The 20,435-nt window shown below is 40.9% G+C and overlaps 1 protein-coding gene across 3 annotated transcripts in view; it reads left to right on the top strand.

Moving 5' to 3' along the window:
* The window catches only part of LOC132037422 (E3 ubiquitin-protein ligase At3g02290-like), a 65,161-nt gene that overhangs the window by 27,400 nt on the left and 17,326 nt on the right, over positions 1–20,435 (top strand). Inside the window, exon 4 of one of the 3 annotated variants that reach the window (XM_059427935.1) lies at positions 5,305–5,466. The exons of the other annotated variants lie outside the window; for them this stretch is intronic. Coding sequence (XP_059283918.1) covers positions 5,305–5,379 — 75 coding nt within the window. The 3' untranslated portion in view covers positions 5,380–5,466. Of the gene's footprint in view, positions 1–5,304; positions 5,467–20,435 lie in introns of those variants that run through there. 3 annotated transcript variants of the gene reach the window in all.

Below are 20,435 nucleotides of genomic sequence, written 5' to 3'. Positions count from 1 at the left end.
GAGAAGAATTGAAAAAGGAAACTGAAGAATTGAGAACCAACAAGGAGATAAAAAATGATACAAATCAGAGAAGAAAAGTAATCAATGGAAAAGGTAAGGGAAATATTCATGCAAAACAGGAATGGATGTAGAGAAGATTTGAATAAATACATAAGGGATAAGAGTGGGATCATATTGGGGGAAGTTGGAGAAAAACAGCAGGAAGATTTGATTCAAACACAAAATACCTTTGCTATTTTGGGTGCTGAAGAAGAGAACTATACACTGGAGAAGAATGAAGGAGACAAGGCCACACCTGCATAAGAAAAGGAAAGCAACAGGAAAAATATCAATCTGAAAGGACAACCAAACAATGGATAGAAGAGAATTTTTACAAGCCAAATAAAGAAAAACAGATGGAGATTACTTATAATCAAAGCCCTGACAAGGCTAGTCAAAAGAGCCCAAGCAATTCTGCACAAAGCAAGAATCCTATCAAGCTTATGAGTGAGGATGTTAACTTTGTTGATCAGCAAAAACAAGAAATTATGGTTATGAATGAGGTTGTTGAAGAAAGCATAAAATGGAAAATAACAGATCAGCAGAGTAGTCACCAAAGAGGAAAGATAGATGATGAAACCAAAGTAATAGAAACAGAGGATAAATAAGGGCAAGAAGACAATCAAGGAAACAATACTAGTAGGAAGATGAATATAAAGTGAGAGAGAACTATCAGGAGAGCAATACACAAAATGAGCAACATAACAATCTGGAGCAAATGCACACAGACAACACTGAACATGCAGAACATAGTAATGACATAATTTCTGAAGAATGCAATAAAAGTGGAGAAAAACATCTTTGAGGAAGTAAGAGATATAGGGCAGCCTAATAAAAAACCAAACACAAATGATACAGGGCAACCTCATACAACAATAGACAATACAGATCAGGCAAAGTATACAAATGCAGTGGAAAAAGGGCAAATCATACCAGTTGAGTCACCAAAACAGTTGCAGATTGAGAGAATATGAGGAAAATATCTTGATGTGCATAATATAGAGATGAATCTAAAGAATGCTATCAGAGAGGGGGATTTATCTCCAAAAATGATGGAGAAAGGGATTGGAACAGGCAAAAAGAAGAATATCAAGGATTCCAGCGTCCTACCTAAGGATAGGGTACAAACGAGGAGAAACATCAATAAAGAAAATTGTCCATGATGAATGCAGTAATCTGGAATATTAGATATGTTAATTCTGCTTTTCAAAGATTGATCAAGTTGCATCTTAAGTATGAATTTGGCTTTATAGTTTTAATGAAACCTTTTCAGGATACTGATGCTGTTGAGGAATATAAAAGAAGTTTAGGAGTGCATACTGCTGTAGCTAATATCTCTGGTAAAATTTGAGTGTTTGGGATCAAATGTTTGAGGTGAATGTGGTAAATGATCATCATTAATAAACTACTATAGAACTTACAAATCTTTGGAGTGCAAGATAAGATTCTGACTAGTATGGTCTATGCTAAATGTACTCAAGTGGAAAGGTTGGCTCTATGGGAAGTTTTGGAAAGTATAAATTAGAATGTAACATGTACCTGGATGATAGGAGGGGATTTTAATTTCGTAACTTCAGAGGAGGAAAAACATGGGGGTTTGCCTGTCACAATTAGTGAAATTCAGGATTTCACAATGTTTATTCAAAATTGGCAGATGAATGATCTGGGATTCAAATTCAGGATTTCACAATGTTTATTCAAAATTGGCAGTTGAATGATCTGGGATTCAAGAGGAGTAAGTATACATAGTGGAATGGTCAAAGTGGGGATGATTGTATATTTAAAAGGTTGGATAGATGTTTAAGTAATCAGGAGTTGCTTAGCAAATTTCCTGGTATTGAGATCACTCATCTGATAAGAAGTGGATCAGATCATGCTTCTTTGTTAATCTCATACTCAGGAGTTGTTACAACTATCAGAAAACCATTCAAATTACTAAATTTATGAGTAAAGCATTAGTCTTTCTTGGACATTGTTAAGGATCACTGGAAGGCTAACTTTATGGTAAATCCTTTCACTTTATTTCATCACAAAATGAAAAGAGTGAAGGCTGCTTTGAGTCAATGGAGCAAAAACACTTTTGGAAATATTTTTCAGGAGATAGAATCATTGGAGGAAATCATTAAGGTACATGAAGTACAATTTGAAGCTCAGCCTACTCCTACTAATAGGGCAAATCTTCACAAAGTACAAGCTGATCTTAATAGATTTTTGCACTTGGAAGAGGAGTTCTGGAAACAAAAGGATGGTATGTAGTAGTTTAATGAGAGGACAGAAACACTAGGTTTTTTTATGCTTTTGTTCAAGGAAGAAGGAAGAGATCACAATTAAAAAGGATACAGGATCAAGGAGGGAATTGGTTGGAACAAGAAGAGGAAATTTATGAAGAAGCAATTAGATTCTTTAGGGATCAATTTACTAAAGAAGTTGACCCTAATGAGTTTGATTTACTTGAAATTGGGCTGGAAGGCAGACGTATCAAAAACTTAGCCGATTCTATCGAATCTTAAGCGCCTTACTATTAGCCATATTTCGATGATCATATCTCCTTGCTCCGATCTCTGTAGGCTTGTTCCTTATATGGTTGGAAAGGTATTTCTATGTACTAAAACTTTTATTAAGGGTACTTTTCCAAATTCCCAACTAATCAAATATCACCAGCAAAATGTTCAAACCTTCAGTTTTTCCACTAAAACTCTAACAATATGAGTCTAACTTTTGTTCTAAGATATGGGGTGAAACATTATCTCCCCCTTGGGATCATTCATTCGAATGATGGTCTTGGTTATAATCGCGGCTAATTCTGAGACTCTACGGAAGCTTGGCAGAGTTTACTCTCTAACTTAGACTCTACGGGTTGTTATGGCAAGTTTGGCCCCATTGAACCTTTCCCGAGATATATCAGCATATAATTGACCCGTAGGGACAGGTGGTTCAATTTTTGAGGTCATCGGCGTTGATTTGGATAAGTTTTGGAGAATTTGGCTTAAAAGCAAAAAATAGTTGACTCGGACAATAAGGCCCCCAATGGGAATTCCGAGGTCATGAGTGCGTTCGTAGCTTGTTTTCATGTATGTCTACATATCTGGTTTGTGAGCAGATGGTCTCGGGTGATAGTCGAAATTTCGGGTTGAATTGTGAAACTTGAGTTTAAGATTCTGGTGTCCGCTATGGCGACACCATTACCGTTATAGCGGCGCTTCCATTGTGGTGTCCTGGCTGCAAAAGTGGCATAGTGAGAATTTGGGTTGACCACCATAGCAGTCTGAGAAACTGCCATAGTGGGACCGCCGTAGCGGTCCTGATGCCGCATAAGCGGTGATGACTGAATTTGTGACTCAAAAGTGATTAAAACCCCAACCTCTTGTCATTACTTCATATTCATATCTTAAGGCTTGGGAGGTGATTTTAGATGGTTTTGGCTATTTCTTCACAAAGGTAACTTCCTTGGTCTTACAATCCTCCATTTACTTCTATTAATCCTTAATCTAAGGCTAGAATCCCCAGAATCAAGAGGAATTAATTTAGGTTTCTCACAAAAGTTCATAAAAATGATTTAGACTCTCTAAGTTGTTTATGTTGATGAAAATTTGTTGAGTTATTATAGAATTTGATATATCTAAGGTTGTTAATCATGAATCTTCCATTGTTAGAGATTAATTCTTGAATTGAAAAGCTAGGGTTTATACCCAAAATTGGGGATTTCACCTACAATCTGAAATTGAGTAATTTATGAGTTCTTCTAGCTTCTAATTGATCGGAATTGATCACCTCGAACTTTAATTTCATGTTGAGACCTATAGATTCCTAATTTAATCTTTCTAGTTCATAAAACTCATTCCATAGGTTGGAATTTGGGTCTTGAATAGAAGCAAGGATTGATTGATGTTTCTTTTTTATTCTAATTCCATAATCAGATGTGGCTAGACTTTTATTACTTTGAGGCGCAATGAAAGGGCAAGGCGTACAAGTGACGTTTCGAGTTTGTTGTTCGGCTTTCCAGGTAGCTTACGGCTTACCTTCTGGTTAGACATTGGTTAGCAAAGCATATGTATAGTTAGTTGTGTTAGAGAAAATATGTGTACCTTCGGGTATGAAGCCGGGTTGGATATTATCTTGGGTTGGGCCTTGTTGTGTGATTTGGGGGCTAGCCACCCCGTTGCGTCGTTGACTTATCTTGTTCTATTTACTTATTGGCTCGTTACCACATTGAGACATTGGATATTAGTGATTAGTGAAATATCTTGCCTATGATATTGGGGTACTTTACTTGATTGATATTGAAATGAGAATTGTGATTCCATTGTGGCTTATTGTGTAGCCTTATTGTTGACATTACTTGTGTGGTACTATTTGGGATTGAATTGGTTGTCGATATTACATTGCATCGTATTCATACTCATTTCCATGATACTTTGATATTGCATAGTTGTGGTACTGATGATGATAAGTGAGAGAGTGTAGCCTTCGAGGTCTTTGCCAGAGAGCATGGAATTAAGATGAGATTGATATTATGAGGTGTCCATGTAGGGCACGTTGCAAATTGATATGAGGTTGATATGAGATCTTCTTGTTGTTGTTGTCATTTTCCTACTTTAATCATACATTAAACACTTGGGAGGTATTACTGATTGCGTGACCATTCTAGGCTGTGTGATATGGGATGGTTGGCAAGCGTGAAGGGTGGAAAGGTCGTCCCTAACCTGTGTGTTACGGAGCGAGATAGTACATGGACTTCACAGGTCCCCCATGGGTCATGACCATCGAGATGTGGTGTTCCGCTCGAGGCATGTGTACACGGTATTGATATATGGCCATTGCATTTATGTCATCCATATCATTGCATTGTACGTGTTATTATAATTGTGATTGGATTGTTATTACGTTGTGGATACTTGATCGGATATTTGGTTGAATATTTTACCAGTTTTGATGATTACTTGGAAAACTCGAGATTAGATACTTTAACAATAGGCTTGATCGGATAAGATAAGACTGGGCACACTCGGGTTTAGATAATTCACTACAGACTTGATCGGTCATGGAACCTTATTGGTAGCTGATGGTTTGAATACTGATATGAATTGTTGATACTTGAGGACTTGTTAGGTGTTGATGAGACTGTATTATGCTTGTACTTGATTTTGAGCATGCCTATCTTTTATTTACTTTCTGTATATATGGTAGCTAACTGAGGACGGCCTATGTTACCTACCAGTACTTGCTGTCTTGACCTGTTGTTGCTACATTCTTTTATGAATGCAGAGTACCGGGATAGATCTACTTCTACCCCTCGTAGATGATATTCGAGGATTGCTGATTCGAGTCTCTTCAGGGTGAGCATGAGGACGTTCGCTTCCCGAAAACTCTTCCTATTATTGTGTCTTCCTTTCCATTCTGAGACATGATTTTGAGACTATTATGTATTATTATCAGACTTGTAGTAATTAGTTTAGATGCTTTGTATGACCAAACCGAATCTTGGAGTGGATTTCTTTTACTTAGCACTTATTTATATTATATATGTGAGACTTACGTTATTTTCCTTCTTTCGCAATTTTCTATAAATATTGAATATTGAGTTAAGGGTTCGCCTACCGAGGTGGGAAAGCTAGGTGCCTGCACCACTTAGTGAAATTGGGGCATGATAGGCACGTGATCACTAAACTGGCATGAACACATGCTTATTGAACTGAATGAATACATGATTCTTTGAATTGAATGTCTATTGAAATGACGCTATCTTGAAGCCGGCATTGAATACGAGAATGCGCTGACGACATAACATGAGTACCTGAATACTGAACAAACATGAATACATCGATACGAAACTGTCATGAATACATGAATATAGGGAAACATAGGTAGGGTATCATTCTGTCACACCTTTAGTAGGCAAAATACATTGATGGATTTATTAATACACTTCCTCCTTGTAGATATAGAGCATGGTCCTACCCCAAATCCCACACCAACACACGAGGTAATATGCACATAGGACGATTTCAAAAGGAAAGAAAAAATAATTTGGAATTCAATAAGGGAATACACATCTTGGAAGGGACCAATAATATACCTGAAATAATATTGGGCGGTGCCCTCAATCCCCTGGTGATCAGTCAAAGCATAAAGTAGGGTTGGTCCGATCCTGACCCCGATTGTCACGACCCAACCGGAGGGCCATGACAAAAAAAAGGGATATTAGAGCAGTTTGTCCTAAAGTGTGCCTACGAACCGTGTCCAGTAGAGCCTTGTTAATAGGTGTGAAGTGCGTCACACTTATAAACAGGAGGCTGGGGGTCATTTAGGAATGATTAACCTTCCTTTCTCATATCAGATCGTGCGATAGAGCCATGTTATAAAGACTCTTCCTTCCTGACTGTGTATTATGATTTCAGCGATGCCTGTGAAGAGAAAAGCTACAGCAGCCCAGAAGGGCAAGCCAGCGGCAGATAGGAGGATAGAGTGGGTACCGCCTACAGATATAGAGGAGGGCGAGTCCCAAAATGAGGTTCCATCTCGGTCCTCTCACACTCCGCCTGCTTCAGAGGAGCATGGAGGAGCCTCAGCTCTAGCTCCAGCACCCTCAGTTCCTCTATTAGATGCCTCAAGCCGAGAGATGAGAGAGGCCATTCAGTTGTTGACCTAGTTAGTAGCCGCTCAGGCTCAGCGGCAAGGTGCTGATCATGGAGATAGAGCTGTCAGTGCCAGAGTTCGTGATTTCATTAATTTAGACCCTCCAAAATTCTTTGGGTCAGAAGCAGAAAAGGACTCGCAGAATTTCATATATGAGATGTTAAGAACATTACGGGTGATGCATGTTTTAGATGTCGAGTTAGTAGAGTTGGCCTCTTATAGATTAAGGGATATTGTTGTTCATTGGTATGCTATCTGGATGTCTTCTAGAGGGATTAATGCGCCTCCACCTATATGAAAAGAGTTTGTGGATGCTTTTCTTTGGCATTATTTGCCGCCAGAGGTTTGGTGGGCTAGAGCTGATAGGTTCCTGAACCTCAGACAGGGGAACCCGAGTGCTCGAGAGTATAGCCTTCATTTTAATTCTTTGGCTCGGTATGCTCCAGCTATGGTTGCTGATATGGGAGATCGAGTTCATCGATTTGTGAATGGTCTGGGGCCATATTTGATTGATGATTGTTTGATGGCCTCACTTTAGGAAGGTATGGATATTTCTTGTATTCAGGCCCACTCCTAGAATCTTGAGGAGCAGCAACAACAGCGGAGGAGTGAGCGTGAGCATGATAGAGGTTATAGTAAAAGGGCCAGATCCTACGGCTCTGTTAGTGAATTCAGAAGAGGGTAGAGGCAACAGTATTCTAGGCATTCAGGCTATTCAGAAACTAGTGTACCTCCACAATTTGCAGGTCAAAGGTTTGATCGACCTATTCTTTCTGGACCGGGTCAGAGTTCTAGAGTTTTGGGTTCTCAGTATAGGGGTGATTTAGGCCAGATGAGGCTGCCTTTACCACGATGTACTCAGTGTGGTAAGCTACATTAGGGACAGTGCTAATTAGGTTCAAATGTTTGTTATGTCTGCGGTCAGCAAGGCCATATTATGCGTGATTGTCCATCGAGAGGTGGTAGAGGTATGGTCCAGCCTAAAGGATCAGTAGCTGGTTCTTCATCATCTGTACGCCCTCCGGGACAGAGCTTACAGGTACCAGAAGGCCGTGTTAGAGGTAGAGGAGGAGCGTCCAGTACGAGTGGTCCTCAGCATCGTATTTATGCATTATTTGGGCGACATAATCTTGAGTCTTCCCCCGATGTTGTCACAGGTGTACTATCAGTATTCTCTCACGATGTATATGCATTGATTGATCCAAGTTCTACATTTTCATATGTTACTCCTTATATTACCAGTCGGTTTGGGGTGAAACCTGAGTCAATTAAACCTTTCAAAGTGTCTACACCCGTTGCTGAACCGGTGATAACTAGATAGGTATATAGAAATTGTGTGGTTGTAGTTTGTGACCGCCATACTATGCTTGATTTGATTGAGTTAAATATGGTATATTTTGATGTTATTATGGGTATGGATTGGTTGGCTTCTTGTTATGCCAATGTTGATTGTAAAACGAAAATGGTTCGTTTCCAATTTTTAGGAGAATCAGTTCTAAAGTGGAAGGGTAACACAGCGTCTCTGAGAGGTAGGTTTATTGTTATATCCCGTATTTTGTACGTCGGGATAATCCGAGTCAACCACGATAGGTTAGGGACAAGACTATTCCGGAATACGAAGTCGAGATTTTAACCACAAGTGTGTTTTAAGACATAAGTTATTCATGATATTGTGGTATGGAATATTAAGGAAAGTTGGGGGTTAAATGTTATTTTTAGAAAGTAATTAGTTCAAAAAAAAAAAAGAAAAAGGGAAAGAAGAGGGGGCCATGTGGCCGGCCACCTTGGTGTGGGCCATGGCCACATGGTTGGCTAATATGTGAAATAAAAAGATGACTAAGTCATCTTATTTCATCATCTTCCATAGAATTTTCAAGAAACTTGGAGAAGGAGAAAAACAAGGCCATATTCGGCCATGACCAAGGAAAGTTGAAGTTCAAAAATTGATCACAAAAAAATATTTTCTTCTAGTTTCTCCACTACTTGGAAGGCCCTCTACAACGTGGAGTAGTCGTTGGAACAAACGAAACGCTTATTCTTGCAAAATAATCTCCTAGCCGTGTAGAAAGGTGGGGTGAAGAAGGTATGGTTCAATCTTCTCTTTTATATGTTATGCATGGTTTGTGTATGTTGTGAAGTGTGGAAATGAATGAAAATCATGAAAACATGGATGTTGGGGATGTAGCCGTGAGTGTGTGGGTTGGCCGTGTGTTGTGTGTGTTATGTAGGAGTAATGAATTAATTGTATTTAGCATGTTTGCATGTTGTTGTAGTGTGTAGAAATGGATGAAAATTATGGAATTTGAATGTTGATGTTGTGGCCGTATGTATGGTGTTGGAACCGTATATATGTAATGTGTATGCCAAGAATGAATTAATTTTATTTAGCGTGTTGGTTGTTGTTGTCACGTGGATTCTATGTTGATAATGGAAGCTTTATGATTCAAATTGAAATTGTAAGGGTTGTAGGCTGATTTGGAAGTTAATGTAATTCTTATGTAGATTCTATATTTATGATGATGACATTGCTAACGTGTAGATTGTTGGTGTAGTTCATGAGTTTTGGAAGAAAGAAATGTGTTAGTGTTGTTTATGTTGAGTTGGGAAGATCTCGGGTAAGGTAGTGGTGTGATTGGAATGTTTGAAATATTGTGTGAATTGTTTAAAGTGTCCTTGAATATTATTTGAATGGTTTCGGATTAGTAATTGAACGTGTGAGCATGAATATTGGTTTGAACGTAAGTGGTTGAATCGAATATAATGAATGTTGTTGAATTACGTAGTAAAGGGTTGCTAATGTTAGAATACGTTTAGAATTGATTATTGATGTTGCTAGTATATTGTTGGTATGGTTGTTGATGAAATTGGCGAGTTGAATTCTCGGGGTTGTTGTATTTATAGGGGAAATCTGCCCAAATTTCTTGGAATTTGGTGTTCACTTTGGAATCGGGTTCCTAAATACCTTTAGCTAATGTTTGGTATTTAATGATGTATTGTAGACCTTGGGAAGTCCACGACGTAAGTTTGGATTAGCTTGGAGAGCGGACGAGGTATGTAAAGCTCACCCTTTTCTTTCTTTGGCATGTCCTAGTTGTAATTAGGCTTTGACACGATCTTCGAGGTAACTCCACTCTTAGATTCCGAGCATGTTTATGATTCATATTTGCGTATTGAGGTTAGCATCCTTAATATGGTCATGTCATGGTCTTTATGTCTTTGATATGGTTGAATTTAGAATATTGTATAAACGGTTTTGTTTCCAAAGGATCCTATGTCTAGAAATGTCCGTAACTTTCGTAGATAGAACCGGATTGCTTTGAAACGCTCGTAGAAAGTTTTGTAACGTATAATGACGTAAGTTTTCACGAAGCGGCCGGATTGGTTGATGTATATCCGTGGTCCCGAGATTTTCATTTGTACGGTCTAATGACTTGTTTTTTGAAAGAACTTAGCATGATTTTCGTTTTAACTTTCGAGCGGCGACTACTTCTTATCCATTGAGTCTATGATGATGATTTATGTGCATATGGTTTCTCGCTACCTGCGCTCGTGCGGCTGTTGCTATTTCCTTCTTTGCGTCCGGGCCGGGGGCTGTGTATTCGTGCAATTCCACTGCATTGTTCACCGCGTCCCTCACTAGAGGGTCGGGGCACGTTATATATATATGATGATATGGGGGAGGTGGCTAGGATGGCATATGATGACTCTATTCATCGCGTCCCTCACTAGAGGGCCGGGGCACGTTACATGTACATGCATATGATGATTTTACTTACCGCGTCCCTCGTTAGAGGGCCGGGGCACGTTATGCTTGCATATGTTCATGATGATTTTCCATTTATGTCACTCAGTCTATTTACGATTTTGAAATGTATGATTTATGTATCGAGGTAAGCTTTATGAGTTTTACGGTTACTATACTACTTTTCTGTCCTCCTTATTTCCGTACGATCCTGTTTATTGTATTTCATGCTTTACATGCTCAGTACATATTCCGTACTGACCCCCTTTCTTCGGGGCTGCGTTTCATGCCGCGCAGTACGGATACTAGTTTGGGTGAGCCGCCACTTGGGGTTCCTACTCGGCCCATTTTGGAGCGCTCCCTTGTCCCGAGCCCCGTATTTTGGTACGACTTCTTTTGTTGTATATATGTTTATGTCTATCCGGGGGTACGGCGGGGCCTTTGTCCGTCATATGATTGTTATTATTCGTAGAGGTACGTAGACATATACGTGGGTTGTGGTGTACCTTGTTCGGTTATTGGTTGTGTTACGTATATCCTCAGGCTGTATATATGACATATGTATATATGTGTGCGCGATGTCGTGCCTTACTGTACGTATAAGTTCCTATTATGTTTGCTATGATCTGATTATAGTGGATAGGTGGGTACGAGTGCCCAGCTCGGGCACTAGTCACGGCCTACGGGGTCGGGTCGTGACAAAGTGGTATCGAGCGGTTCGTCCTCGGAATGTCTACGGACGTATCTAGAGAGTCCCGTTTATCGGTGTGTCGTGCACCACATCTATAAGCTTGAGGCTACGAGACATTTAGGATGTTATCCTTCCTTCGATCTTAGATCGTGCGGTAGAGCCGTGTTATCGATGGATGACTCTCCCTAACGAATTGTTGTGTTTTCGACGATGCCCGAGAAAGGCGACAGGCCCGTGGCGAAGGGCAAGTCCATGGCGGCGGGAGAGACCCGAGCCTAGTCCCTAGCGAGTTACTAGGGCCCGTGTTGAGCTCATGCACGAGATCGTGCCCCCGACGGCCCGGTGCACGCTACACCGCCATTGTCGGAGGGACTTGGAGCGACGCTTGTTGCGGGACGGGGGGTGGCTCCACCGCCAGCCCGAGATTCGAGTGCCCGAGCCTCCCGCCCTCTCGGCCCGGGCGAGAGGATAGGGCTATGAGAGACGGTTCGGTGCTCGCTAGATTGGTGGCGGGGCGAGTTCAAAGCCGGGGATTAGGAGATGATCATGCGGACGGACGTGACGGTCGAGAGGCCAACTGTTCTTGACTTGTAATCCGTAGGTTTTTCGGGTCAAAGCTTGGGGAGGACCCCGAGTTCATCGGACGGATGCGGCGGCGTACGTTACGGTTGATTGGGGCTTCGATGCGAGTGTGTCGAGTTTGTATCGTATCGGTTGTATGATGTAGGCTGCCTTCCAGCGAGTACACGAGTGCGGGGTTGTCGAGGGGGCGAGGGGTTCTTTCCTCCCCAGCGATTGTGGTAGGAGTTTTACAAAGGCGCTTTGCTTGGCCATTTTCTGCCCCCGAGAGGCCGGGCGCGCCGGGGTTCTGATTTTTACATTTTGAGGTAGGGGCGGCCGAGGAGTGTCGGAGGTATAGCCTTGAGTTTGATTCTTTGGTAGATATGCGCCTAATATCGTGGGCGATATGGGACCAAGGTGCGTCGGAAGTTCGTGATGGGGGCGGATCCTTATTTGATCGATATTTGTATGGCGATGGCCTCTCGGCCGGTATAGATATTGCACGGTGCAGGCATATGCCTAGGGGTATGGAAGAAGCGACACGAGAAGGCGCCGGCTGACGAGAGATTATGATAGGGGCCGGCCAAAGGCTAGATCGGGCTGGATATTCGGGAGTTTCGGTATACGGTATTTCGTCTCGGCCGGCACGGAGTGCACCACTACGGTTCCGGAGCGGGAGATTTGATAGCATAGGGTATTCGGGAGTAGAGTCCGAGATTCCGGAACCTCGGGGTCACGGTCGAGCAGGGGTTTGAGCACGGACGAGGCCGTCGATGCCTCGGTGCCTCGGTGCGGCGGGCGCCGTACGGGGAATGCGCAGGTCGGAGCTCTGAGGTGCTTGTTTTACTTGCGGCCGCCAAGGCCGGCCCATGAGGAGTGTCGTATAGGGATGGCCCGTATGGTGTAGCTCGGTCCACCGGAATTCGGGTGTTGGTTCGTCATCTTCGCAGCTGCGCGCCTACGGGAGCGGTGTATGCCGCACAACGGCCGTGGTAGAGGCCGCGGTGGAGCTCCCGGTTCCAGCGGTCCCGAACCGCACATATGCTTTGGCGAGTAGACGGATCCGGAGGCGGCACCGAATGCGGATACAGGTATATGAACCTTTTATTGTAACATTTTATGTATGTGTACTTACTGTATGAATGTAATTTAATAGCTGCACCCGTGGGCGAAAAGTGAATGTTAAGGATTAAAAAGGGCTAGAATAATAATTGTGACGTCAGAAAGGTAAGAAACCCTTTCTAGTTCGGAGGGGAGCGTGTTACGAGAACGGTTTAAAATCCGTTAAGACTTTAATTTGCCCCAAATTATGTGATGAAAGTCGTGCGGTGAGGTGGACGCGATTATACTAACATTAGAGCATCGTATTTCACCGGAGTTCCGGGGTTAAGCGTCTTGGAGTGGGAGAAATTTTAGGATGGTGACTCCACAGGAAGTTTTCGAAAGTCTTACAACTTCGGATGTAAAAGTAAATGGGAAGCTAGGGTAGTCTAAAGGGAGTTAGAATATCTGAAAGTAAGGCGGAAATCTTTAGAGGTCGCGTAGGCCGGAGCAGACTAGATCGGGGAAAGAAAGAAGAGGCGTCACGGTTCTAAAATTAGGGTGAGTTTGAATGTTGTTTGAGGATATTTTGTAAATAAGATAATGGTAATTATGTCCATATAAGTATGCACATGATATCTAGTATAGGGCTATATATCGGAGGATATGGTGCCGGCCCAATCAACGTGACGGTGCATGGAAGGCATTAATCGGACGAGTAATGAAGCTTGAATGAAAAGAAAAATAAATGGCCCAAATGTCACAAAACAAGCTGATGCTGTTTCCACTACAAGGTTAAGCTTGGAAAGCATTCACACAATGATATTCGGAAAAGAAAGAAAGTGAGTAGAGGACGGCAAAGAGGGGGATATGTTGGAATAAAAGTGCCGCCCTAGCGAGTGGGAAAAATGTGGACATAGGGCGGGGAATATAATCGGGTAATAGCATAAGTACACCCCTAAAGGGGAAGCGGGTGCGAGAGGTGTAAGTGCCAGATAAGAGACAATCAATACCACAACGTATTTGATACGGATACGGCTAAAGGTACGATTCTCACGAGACAAGTTAGTAAGACCCAAGCCAGAAAAAGGGGTAGAAGCTAGGGTGGTAAGTGAGATAGTACTGTGGATTAATTGTAGAGATATTGGGTGATATGACACTGGGGAGCTGAAGCCTAGTGGAAAATGTGACAAGAGAGCGACGGTGAGTAACTTACAGGGATGCTATGAAAGGTAACATTACGGTGTTGGATTAGAGACAAAAATGTGAGCAATAGGGTTATTCGTTAATGGCCTTTGCGACCAATGAGTTGTGAGGTGGAAAAATAGAAAACTTCCTATAGTTAGAGGTGAAATCGTCAGAGGAATGAATAAAGGAAGGAAAAAGAGTAGGACGGGATAGGCCATAAGCGAATGTTAGGACAGAAGAAATATGTGGAGTAGAGTGAACCAGGAAAAGGAAAGCCGTGACTAAGATCGAGTATATGTCATACGAATGGTATAAGAGTAGCTATGTTACCCATAAATATTTATGCGATAGGGATAAGACCAAGCGAATATCTAATGGGAACAGTTGGGATTCGGTAATAACAATACGGTGATAATATTCTGGGTGCATTAAGGGAAGGTGTGAAGATGGGTTAAGCTAAATTACCAGGAAGGAAGTAAGAACGAAGGGCAAACAGGACATGACTATGATTGAACCGGAGGCCTATTCCGATATCGGTTGTAAGAGAAAAGGGGCAAAGGCAAAGTAACGCATAAGGATTAGTGAAGCCATGCTAAGGTATTGTTGGGCTAAATTGAGCACCTTCGCGTATTCCGGTAAAGACTACCACATAATGCGTGATCGAAAAGTTGGAAGCAAGATCCGAGTAAGGAACGATAGCGGAGTTGAATTAGAGATAAAAGATGACCCGAGATAATATACCTGGAATGTCATAAGTTGAGCAACGAGGATTATAAGGTGATTTAAGCAAGATGATTGGAGCTAGCTGGTTACTAAAGGAGGGTGAATCTCTACGTCAACTTCTTTCAGAATCGTATCAGCCGATGATAGTTAAAACGGGGAACGACCATTAACAGCCCAGAGACGACAGAAATCATGTGACGACCAATGGCATCGACACTTAGAAGCCTAAATCAGCGAGTGGGCATACTCAAGGATATCACTCCTGAAAGGTAAAACGAGATTCGACGAGAAGGAGAAGTTTGACCCGAGACATATTGTGACAAAATAATGACGGAAAGGAGGTGACTTGAAAAGCTAGAGAGGAGGTAAAGAAGAAATACTATCGATAAATGAGACTGTACGTTATGGCATTCAAGGAAACCCCCTGAGATCTTTATAAGACCTTACGGGACTAGTTGAACATTCGAGGACGAATGTTCTAAAGAGGGGAAGGATGTTATATCCCGTATTTTGTATGTCGGGATAATCCGAGTCAACCACGATAGGTTAGGGACAAGACTATTCCGGAATACGAAGTCGAGATTTTAACCACAAGTGTGTTTTAAGACATAAGTTGTTCATGATATTGTGGTATGGAATATTAAGGAAAGTTGGGGGTTAAATGTTATTTTTAGAAAGTAATTAGTTCAAAAAAAAAAAAAAAAGGGAAAGAAGAGGGGGCCATGTGGCCGGCCACCTTGGTGTGGGCCATGGCCACATGGTTGGCTAATATGTGAAATAAAAAGATGACTAAGTCATCTTATTTCATCATCTTCACCCTTAGAATTTTCAAGAAACTTGGAGAAGGAGAAAAACAAGGCCATATTCGGCCATGACCAAGGAAAGTTGAAGTTCAAAAATTGATCAAAAAATATTTTCTTCTAGTTTCTCCACTAATTGGAAGGCCCTACAACGTGGAGTAGTCGTTGGAACAAACGAAACGCTTATTCTTGCAAAATAATCTCCTAGCCGTGTAGAAAGGTGGGGTGAAGAAGGTATGGTTCAATCTTCTCTTTTATATGTTATGCATGGTTTGTGTATGTTGTGAAGTGTGAAAATGAATGAAAATCATGAAAACATGGATGTTGGTGTTATATCCCGCACTTTGCATGTTCGAATATTTTGAGATGATTGCGATAAACTAAGCACAAGTATTATAAATCGTATTTCCCATATTTGGACATTTTGAGATAATTGTAGTAAGTTGAGGACAATGCTATGTTTTAGACTTGCTTGACACAAGTTGGTTATGAAAGTTTCGGATGTGGTAATATTGTAAAAGGTTAAGGGCAAAATTGGAATTCCAAAAAAAATTTGTTTCATGAATTGCAAGTTAGCCACAAAAGATTGGGCTAAAAAAAAAAACCATATAAAAGGGCCATAGGGTGGCCGGTTGGGGCAAGCCTATGAAGGGGGCCAAAAATTGTAATTTAAATAAGTAAGGGACCATTAGTTATCTAGAGTTTTCAAGAGAAATTGAGAGAAGTTGAAAAGAAAGAAAGAAGGAGGAAGACAACCATGGCCATTCGGCCATGGTCCTCATATTTTGTCCCCTTAAACTTTGTTGCCAAAAATTATTTTCTTGATGTAACTCTACTAATTCAAGCCTCCTCTACAACATGGTGTGATTATTTCGGAAGATAAGTCGTCCGTTTCGTCGTGCTTGGGCAAATTGGTGGAGTGAAGAAGTTGAGAGGAAAAAGGTATGATTCAATCCTCTTTATAGGTTACAAAGGCTTTGTGGAGATTGTAGTACGTGGAAACGAATAGAATTCATTGAAATATAGACGTTTGCATGGTATCTACATATGCTTGCATGTGGCCGTGTGTGCACGTTATGGTATAGGTAAGATAAATTGAATTTTATGTTGTAATATAGTTGTGGTTATTATAGGAATTGTATTGCAAGTGAAAGTTGAACAAAAAAAAATTGGATGAATGTGGCAAATTGTATGTTGGCCGTGGGAAATATGGTGATGAACTAATGATGGATTTGTTTTGTTTAATATGCTAATTGTGTCGTTATGATCTTTACAATGCAAATGAAGGTTATATGGGTTGAGTTTGCATGACAATGGATTGTAGAGAATTATGGCACATTAATGTGATTTTTAAGGTATTAAGATAATAAAATTCCTAAAGTGTGAATTATGGTTGTTAATGATGAAGTAGTAAGTAGAAAAGGTGTTAGAATGGTTGCGATGCACATATGCGAAATTTTGGATGGAATATGAAAATTGGTGAATTGTTGAATGTGGCATATGTAGCATGATATGCCCTTAGCTTATGTCTAAATGATTTCAAATTAGTGAATGAATATGTAAACGATGATATTGGTTCGAATGTGCGTAATTGGATTGAAAGTTGATACACTAGGTAGCAAGGAAGATTACTTATGTTGGAATGCGTTTGGATTGGTTGTTATATTGTTGTTGGCATAGTTGTTGTTATTTTGGCCGAGTTCCATTCTCGGGTTGTTGTTGATTGGCATATTAGTAGAGTTAAATTCTCTGGTGTCATATTTATAGGGGAGATCTTTGCCGAAATTTCGGTAGACAAATACTAAACCCAAGTTGGAAGTTTGAATCTCATGAATAGTAACTGGTAAATGTGACCATTTGTAGGTTTTGGACGAAACGGGATTTGGATTTTGGCAAGCGTAAAGGACGAGAAAGGTATGTAAAGCTCTCCATTCCTTCTCTTGGCATGTCTTAGGTGTACTAGGTTTGAATTTGGACCTCGGGGACAACTCTACTCCCTCGGAATCCACGTTCAAAAAATGCCCTTCTTCATTCGTAAAAAAATTGAATTGAATATTCGCGAACAGTTAGAAGAATTGTTTAAACCCTGCGAAACCTATACAAACGCAAACCGATCATCCTAATATCCTTGTAAGTGACGTTATGAAGTTTAACTTACGTAATTTACATATGCCACCTCATTTGGTCGAGGTGGGCCCACTTTGTCGAATTTTTCCCTAATGTCCTATTTAAAACTACCTTTGAATATGAAACTAAGGAAACTTTTGACTACCTTTCTAAGTTCTAACGAATAAACTCGCTATAAGTATTTTATTGAGTTTTATGACCTACTTTGGGATTTGAAGCTGCTTTAAAAGACTATTTCGACACGAACTATTCGATATCCGAAAGACTTATATTTTTAATTATTGTCAAATGTTTGCTATAAGTTCCGCCATCTGAGATATGTTATAAAGCTTCTGTATATGTTACATTCTGCATTCTGACATACACAAATGGCTCCTACGATTTTATTTTGATACGACTCCTCCGCAGCCCTAGAAAGGTATGTGCTATGCCTCGTCCCACCCGCTTTTCTTGATATGTCATTTGATTATTCCGTCGATCTATTTTGTTGTACGTTTTGTCGCATTTTAGTTTCTCACTACTCTACTCGTGGATGCCTCAATGTTTCCTTCACCGAGCCGGGCCGGGATGTGTTATCACGCGTATTCCACCGCATTGTTCGCCGTGCCTCGGTGTGAGGGGGGTGTATATATGTACATGGGTTGTGGAGTATGATGTGCCATGTACACACTCGATATGTTATGATACGATATGGCCATTTGACTTGTTATGATATGTGCACATTTCGATATGATCGATTTAATATGTTGTGGCGCCGGCGTCGGGGCGACCACTTTTGTTTCTTACGAGTCCCATGATGGGGCGGCTATGGCATGTTTTTACGCTATGCGTATCCGTTTATGTTTTATGAGTAAAAGCATTTACGACACTCCGATCATTACATTTATGTTACCGTATCCTCTGTTCGATTATGATTCGTTATCGCATTTTATGCTTTACATACTCGGTACATATTTAAAACCGACCCCCGTTCTTCGGGGGCTGCGTTTCATGCGCGTTGTGTGCACCGGATGACTAGAAGACATTATAGGAGATGTTCCGGCGTGCGTTGGCAAGCTCCACTTGTTCTTGGAGTGCGGCCGAGTCAGTTATGTTTGATGTGTGTTACGATTTATACTCGTTAGAGACTTTGCGGACGAGTGTGGGTTCGGATGTCGTTCGTAGGCGGCTCCATGGCCGTCATGTCATTCCATGTTATGCCATAATTTTCCATATGATTACGGGATGCGTCGATTTGTAAATTACAACGGGATATTTCCGGAATATTTGTTGTATTTATTATTTTTGTCCGATTAAGAGTCCGAAAGTCCATGTATGTAATAAGAGTCGGTGGGTTCGCTCTCGGCTCCGAATACGGGGTCGGGTGCCCATCACACCCTAATAGAAATCAGGGTGTGACAGTTGGGGATGTAGCCGTGAGTGTGTGGGTTGGCCGTGTATTGTGTGTGTTATGTAGGAGTAATGAATTAATTGTATTTAGCATGTTTGCATGTTGTTGTAGTGTGTAGAAATGGATGAAAATTATGGAATTTGAATGTTGATGTTGTGGCCGTATGTATGGTGTTGGAACCGTATATATGTAATGTGTATGCCAAGAATGAATTAATTTTATTTAGCGTTTTGGTTGTTGTTGTCGCGTGGATTCTATGTTGATAATGGAAGCTTTATGATTCAAATTGAAGTTGTAAGGGTTGTAGGCTGATTTGGAAGTTAATGTAATTCTTATGTAGATTCTATATTTATGATGATGACATTGCTAACGTGTAGATTGTTGGTGTAGTTCATGAGTTTTGGAAGAAAGAAATGTGTTAGTGTTGTTTATGTTGAGTTGGGAAGATCTCGGATAAGGTAGTGGTGTGGTTGGAATGTTTGAAATATTGTGTGAATTGTTTAAAGTGTCCTTGAATATTATTTGAATGGTTTCGGATTAGTAATTGAACGTGTGAGCATGAATATTGGTTTGAACGTAAGTGGTTGAATCGAATATAATGAATGTTGTTGAATTACGTAGTAAAGGGTTGCTAATGTTAGAATACGTTTAGAATTGATTATTGATGTTGCTAGTATATTGTTGGTATGGTTGTTGATGAAATTGGCCGAGTTGAATTCTCGGGGTTGTTGTATTTATAGGGGAAATGCTGCCCAAATTTCCGTAGAATTTGGTGTTCACTTGGAATCGGGTTCCTAAATACCTTTAGCTAATGTTTGGTATTTAATGATGTATTGTAGACCTTGGGAAGTCCACGACGTAAGTTTGGATTAGCTTGGAGAGCGGACGAGGTATGTAAAGCTCACCCTTTTCTTTCTCTGGCATGTCCTAGTTGTAATTAGGCTATGACACGATCTTCGAGGTAACTCCACTCTTAGATTCCGAGCATGTTTATGATTCATATTTGCGTATTGAGGTTATCATCCTTAATATGGTCATGTCATGGTCTTTATGTCTTTGATATGGTTGAATTTAGAATATTGTATAAACGGTTTGTTTCCAAAGGATCCTATGTCTAGAAATGTCAGTAACTTTCGTAGATAGAACCGGATTGCTTTGAAACGCTCGTAGAAAGTTTTGTAACGTATAATGACGTAAGTTTTCACGGGCGGGCCGGATTGGTTGATGTATATCCGTGGTCCCGAGATTTTTCATTTGTACGGTTCTAATGACTTGTTTTTGAAGAACTTAGCATGATTTTCGTTTTAACTTTCGAGCGTCAGCTACTTCTTATCCATTGAGTCTATGATGATGATTTATGTGCATATGGTTTCTCACTACTCTGCTCATGTAGGAAATGTTGCTATTTCCTTCACTGCGTCCCGGGCCAGGGCATGTATTCGTGCAATTCCACTGCATTGTTCACCGCGTCCCTCACTAGAGGGCCGGGGCACGTTA

Source organism: Lycium ferocissimum, chromosome 11 (assembly GCF_029784015.1).
Source record: "Lycium ferocissimum isolate CSIRO_LF1 chromosome 11, AGI_CSIRO_Lferr_CH_V1, whole genome shotgun sequence".
Taxonomy (NCBI): domain Eukaryota; kingdom Viridiplantae; phylum Streptophyta; class Magnoliopsida; order Solanales; family Solanaceae; genus Lycium; species Lycium ferocissimum.
This window is presented reverse-complemented; position numbering and strand designations above follow the sequence as displayed.